This window comes from Theropithecus gelada, chromosome 6, assembly GCF_003255815.1.
Source record: "Theropithecus gelada isolate Dixy chromosome 6, Tgel_1.0, whole genome shotgun sequence".
Taxonomy (NCBI): Eukaryota; Metazoa; Chordata; class Mammalia; order Primates; family Cercopithecidae; genus Theropithecus; species Theropithecus gelada.
In genome coordinates, this window is record NC_037673.1 from 135680047 (window position 1) to 135686046 (window position 6000).

General features: G+C 44.9%; 1 protein-coding gene across 6 annotated transcripts in view; it reads left to right on the forward strand.

Annotated features, from left to right (window-relative positions):
- MATR3 (matrin 3) overlaps positions 1-6000 on the forward strand; it is a 67199-nt gene that overhangs the window by 22433 nt on the left and 38766 nt on the right. For 2 of the 6 annotated variants that reach the window (XM_025388786.1, XM_025388789.1), the window contains exon 1: positions 890-1168. The exons of 2 other annotated variants lie outside the window; for them this stretch is intronic. Coding sequence is in view for 1 of the 4 variants with exons in the window: in XM_025388789.1 (XP_025244574.1) it covers positions 1121-1168 (48 nt within the window). In the remaining 3 variants the exon portion in view is untranslated. Of the gene's footprint in view, positions 1-783; positions 1169-6000 lie in introns of those variants that run through there. 2 more of the 6 variants (XM_025388785.1, XM_025388784.1) reach the window with 2 other exon arrangements.

The following is a 6000-nucleotide window of genomic DNA, read 5'->3' on the forward strand; positions in this document are numbered from 1 at the left end:
GTGAGCTGAGATCCGGCCACTGCCCTCCAGCCTGGGCGACAGAGCGAGACTTCGTCTCAGAAAAAAAAACAAAACAAACCCAAAAATCAGCTGGCTGGGCGTGGAGGCTCACGCCTTTAATCCAATGCTGAGAGGCGGAGGCGGGAGCACCGCTTGAGCCAAGGAGTTCCCTCCAGCCTGGGCAAAATAGCGAGACCCCTTCTCTGCGGAAAAAATAAAAATAAAAATATTAGCTGGGCGTGGTGGTGCGAGCCTGTAGTCCCAGCTACTGGGGAGGCTGAGGTGGGAGGATCTCTTGAGGAAAGGAGTTCGAGGCTGCTGTGAGCCGTGATAACGCCAGTGCACTCCAACTTGAGTCACACAGCGAGACCCTGCCTCAAACAAACAAATAAATAAATGATAAATAGACATACTTAAATAAAAACCAGCCAAAATTGTATCGTTTTCCCTTTGTGGCCTCAATATCTGGCGCTTTCCACCATTCCTTGGCAAACTGAGCAACCAGAGAGTATAAAAGTCGGGTCTGAGCCAGGGACTCTTGCGAATCGCTTCTAACGCATACTCTATTTAAATTTTGTATTATGCTATTCAGGAGGTTGACAAACAGCCTTTTAGGGAATGGGACTCGAACTCGTAAGCCACGGACGTTCCTCCATTTCCCGCCTCAGCTGGATGACGGAGAGGGATCTCCAGGATTAAAGAACAACTACCTCAGGCTAGGGCGCGAGCGAGGTGCGCGCGCCGAGTAGGGGGAGGGGCCTGGCGCGCGCCGAACTGGACCGAGGGGGTGGGGGCGAGCTCTCTCGCGAGAGTGGGTTTGTTCTTGGGCTGCAGCCGCTGCCGCCACCTCTCGCCAGCGCCGTTGCTGCGGGGGATTGTGGGAGCCTCCGCGTCCCGCTCGCTGGGAGAGAGGTACCTCTCCTTTTCCCTCTCCCTTTCCCTAAGGTAGGCGTGAAGCGGGTAAGAGTCGGGGTGGGGTGGCTGGGGGCTCTCCGTGTCCGCCGGGAGGGGACAACGACGGCGACAGGGGCTGTGGGAAGCCGGCGGCGCGCCTTTCTTGCTCGCTCCCGCTCTGCCTCCCTCCGCGCTGCGTATGTGAGCCGCCTGATCGGCGGCCGCCATGTTAGGAGCGCAGTGGCGGCGCAACCAGCCTTCTCGGGCGGTGGAGGTGAGCGGTCCGGGAGGGAAACACGCGGCCGGCCGAGGGCCCAGGGTGCGGCGGGAGATTGGGGGTCAAGAGGTGCGCTGACCGGCCGAGCTTCCTGCGCGTCCTGGGCTCGTTGTGGGCGGGGGCGGGACGACTAGCCCGTTACACGCGGGCCGCGGCGCTGAGGAGGAGGGAGGAGCTCGCTGGAGGCCTGAGGGACAGACTGTCCATTGGGGGCCTGCCGTTTGGGGAGGATGGTTAAGATAGCTAAGTCCTTGGGTAGCGCCGGTCCCAAATAGCCCGTTCGCCTTTTTTTTCTCTGAAAATGTTCCCCAAAATGGAGGATTTCGCAGACTCTGAAGAGCCTGCTGTTTGAGCAGCGTTTCTTTCTTTTCCCGGTGTCACGGCCTTCACGCCACTCCTCGCCCATCGCCTCAGAGCGCCCCCTAAGACTCCCGGCCCAGACGCGCGCGCGCGCGGCATTAGCTGGACATCAGAAACAATTCCTCCCCGCCCCCCATCGCGTAAAAATGGCCGAAAAATGAAACGTTAACGCTTGTTTTTCGTACTGCGTCGTGGAGCTAGCCGCCTGCAGTACGCTGCGAGGCGGGTGATTTGCGCTTGTTTCGTCAGTCGCCTCACATCCTTTTTTTCTTTATCAAAATACTATTAGTTCTGGTTCCTGTAGAGAGGATCGTGTGGTGTGGGACCTTCCGGTTTCCAGACAAAGGGTTTTGGAGTACCGTGGTGTAGTCGCCGCATCATTCTTTGCATTTCGAGCTCTGTGCCATGTTCTGTGTTCTGCATTTACCGTGGATGAATATCCCCTAGGTGTTTATGCTGCTCTGTGGCCATGTTCTGTGTGGAATATTTCTATTGGATCAGTTGGAGTTTTTCAGCCAGACATTTCTAGAACGGTTATGGTGGTTCTGAAATGTCTAGTCTTTCGGGCGCGCTGAAATGATGTGAAGAATTGTTGATTTCGTAGGTAGTGGTCATGAGATTTTGTATTGATGCTGCGTTCTGTGTTTTAAACCTTGGCTTAAGGTTTCTGAGTAGTCGGTAAAACACATTTTTCTCCCAGGGAAATCTAAACAATTGACTATGCGGACAAAAATGATGTTTCAGGCTATTTTAAATTTTTTTAATGTTTAAGATTTCTCTTTAAAAAGATCTTTACTAATGGCTCAGTCATCTACGCAGTCTATCGACGTTGTTTTTCACATTAGTATTGTTTTAAAAAGCAAGAAGGGCTTGAGACATTTTCGTTGAAAAAACGCTCCGGATGATGCCTTTTCCACTGAAATAGAATGTTTTCGCAAACTCGAAATTAAACAACATTAAAATACTACATGAAGATTCTTGTTGGTTATGTAAGGTTTGAAAAAGATCATTTAGCCAGATGTGTGTGTTGAAATGCTTTAAATTTGTATTTCTTTCTTTGCACTTAACAGTATATACTTAGAACATTACTTTGTACTTTACCCAGAGAAGTTTCACTTTATCATCTTTATATATTTTTCAGCCGTGTACAGCTTTTGTTATCACATTTTGAACTAATTTGGAAGGATTTAACCACCCTTGATCTATGCATTTGTTTTAGTCTTTAAACATACTAATTTTCTTACTAATGCTTTTAGAGTTTGTAAACGCTAATATTGCAAGTCAGTTAATGGTTTTTACTGAGGAGTGCAATGATGATGTCATATTTTAGGAGCATCACGTAGTTCAAATCCTTAATTTTATAGAAGAGAAGGTTAAAGCCCGGATAGATTGCAATAGTAGCAGTGCTGCCAGTGTGGTCTGCAGAGGCCTTGGATCTTTTTTTTCTCTGAAACAGGATCGCTTTATTGCCCAGACTGGAGTGCAGTGGCTTGATCACTGGCTTACGGCAGCCTCGACCTCCCAGGCTCAGGTAATCCTCCCACTTAAGCCTCCTGGGTAGCTGAGATCACAGGCGCGCGCTCCCACACCAAGCTAATTTTTTGATCATCTGTAGAGACGTGTTCTCACTATGTGACCCAGGCTGGTGTCGAACTCTCGGAGCTCTTAGATCTTAATTCAGACTCCTTCATAGTATAATAGGCTTAAAATGGAAAGACGGTGCTTACAGGAATTTATCCTAAGGGAGTAGTATGTCAGATTTGCGTATATAAATTTAATACCAGTTTTAAGAATGTTTTTTAAAAATCTAAAGATTCAGGTTTTGGGAATCTGCTAATTCTATTGTGGAAATGGAAATCTATACCGCTACTTAAAACAGTATTTTAGGTGAAGAGTGTGATGGGAAAATAGTAATGGTATATAGTTTTAACTGGAAAGGAAAATGTCGTAAAACTGCTAATGTCGTTCGATTGTTTTTTAAAGGACAATGTAAAACATGAAAATAGAGATATACCCCAAAATGTTTGCTCAGATGTTGGCATTACGGATGATTTCTGTTTCCTCCTGATGTTTTTCTGAATTTACCACGAGAAATAACATCTACTTTTGTAATGAGAGAAAAAAATGAAAAACATTTTGTAAATGCCATAACTGCTTAAAATACTAGAATCTTCTGTATTTTTAAGGGAAATTGGCATAGACATAAACTAGCCGCTTCAAGTCTGAAGTGAAAAGTACTCGGCCGGGCGCGGTGGCTCAAGCCTGTAATCCTAGCACTTTGGGAGGCCGAGACGGGCGGATCACGAGGTCAGGAGATCGAGACCATCCTGGCTAATACGGTGAAACCCCGTCTCTACTAAAAAAATACAAAAAACTAGCCGGGCGAGGTGGCGAGCGCCTGTAGTCCCCGCTACTCGGGAGGCTGAGCCAGGAGAATGGCCTAAACCCGGGAGGCGGAGCTTGCAGTGAGCAGAGATCCGGCCACTGCACTCCAGCCTGGGTGACAGAGCGAGACTCCGTCTCAAAAAAAAAAAAAAAGAAAAGTACTCAAAAGTGACAGAAAGCAGTGCTTGTTTTGTAACATTTTGGATAGTAGGTATAAGCAAACACAGGAATCATTCTTATGCAAAAATGTTAAAATCATGATTATTGCAAGTATTACTAATTAGCTTACAATATGAATTGCCGCCAAATAATTGAATAATAGATGTTCTTAGAACATCTTTTAGTTAGGGATACTTGTTTTTATATACCTCCTTTAGTTAGAATTACAGTACAGTTATCCCACACTTCTGGCAACAGGTTCTAAAAGTGGATGATTGTAGCCGGTGGCCTGTAATCCCAGCACTTTAGGAGGCCAAGGCGGGCGGATCATCTGAGGTAAGGAGTTCTGAGACCAGCTTGCCCAACATGGCGAAACCCCATTGCTACTAAAAAGTACAAAAATTTGCTGGGCGTGGTGGCGGGCACCAAAATGTAATCCCAGCTACTTGGGAGGATGAGGGAGGAGAAATCACTTGAACCCAGGAGGGGGAGGTAGCAATTAACCGAGATGGCGCCACTGCATTCCAGCCTGGGCAACAGACTGGAATGTTTAATTTTTTATGTTCAATTTTAAATGTTTAATTTTTCCTCAAAAAAAATTAAAGTGGATGGTTGACTTAACATTTGGGATGGACAGTGCTAAGTTTGTTGGGATGAATTGGAAGGGTTATAGGCTGGGAGTGTAGTTCTGTAGTTTTTGCCATTTTCTGTTTATGTGATTGGTTACTATAAGGCACAGTGCTGTTCAGGAAATAAAGTGCTGTAATTTATAATTATTAGCTATGTAGCAAACCTTTCTCATTGGATCATTAGGATTAAAGGCTCTGAAGTTCTTGATTAAAGTTTGTGTCTAAAAGGTTAATGGATAATTAAAAGTAAAACAGAAAACAAGCCTATGGGTTGAGTTTTAGCTATGTACCTTTGAAGGGGTTTTATATGTAATTTTAAAAATTGGGTGTAAGTTTTAGGTTTTAACTTAACACGTTTGTATTATAAGCCTATTTGTAATACAGTAAAAGTTACATGATAAAGTGCTGTTATCTGACCTAACCTGAATGTAATTTATTACTGTGGCACTTCCGTGTGGATGGAGTGCAGAGTGCCAATGATGTGATACAGCTTTGGTATACTTTTCCAGTTGTACATTAAGCCCTGTTCTCTGTATAAATTAAAGCTCAAGGCTCTTTGGAAGTGGAAAAAAAAAACAAACGAAGTACTAATGAAAGCTTAGGTTTGAAAAAATTTTAAAACTATTCCAAAATTTAAAGTATGCTTGCTTACCCGCCCCCCCGCCCCCGCAAACCTTAAAAACATCTTATGTGACATTCTCTTTAATCTAGAATCTCAGTAACGTGTGGTTGTTGATACCCTGTTCTCAGGCAAAAAACAGGTTAGTAGGAAAACAGGAGAGTGTGCCTGTGGGGCAGGAGAGAGTAGTTCTCAACTATGCAGAGGGATAAGAAAAGTAAAAGCAACAGAGTGCCTATGGTAAATGTCTTGGCCAGCAGTAAATGCAACAAGTATGGAAAGTAATCATTTAATTAATATTAGGGAACAGTATCATCTGCATTTAGTTCATGAAGATGCATAACTTTCAGATCTTTTAGGATGAAATGTTTGGTGTTTTTTCCTCCTTTGTGAGGATTGTTAGGATAGTAAGCATCCCCCTTTGGTATAGTAACACACAGGAACCTATACCTTATGTGAAAATTAAAAGTCAATTATTTGAGCACCCAACTTAAGCAGTAGTTGGGGAAAGAACAGTGATGTGAAAGAAATACAAACATTTGGCTGGGTATGGTGGCTCACACCTGTAATCCCAGCACTTTGAGAGGCTGAAGTGGGCGGATCCCTTCAGGCCAGGAGTTCGAGACCAACCTGGGCAACATGCTGAAACCCCGTTTCTTTTTTTTTTTTTTTTTTTT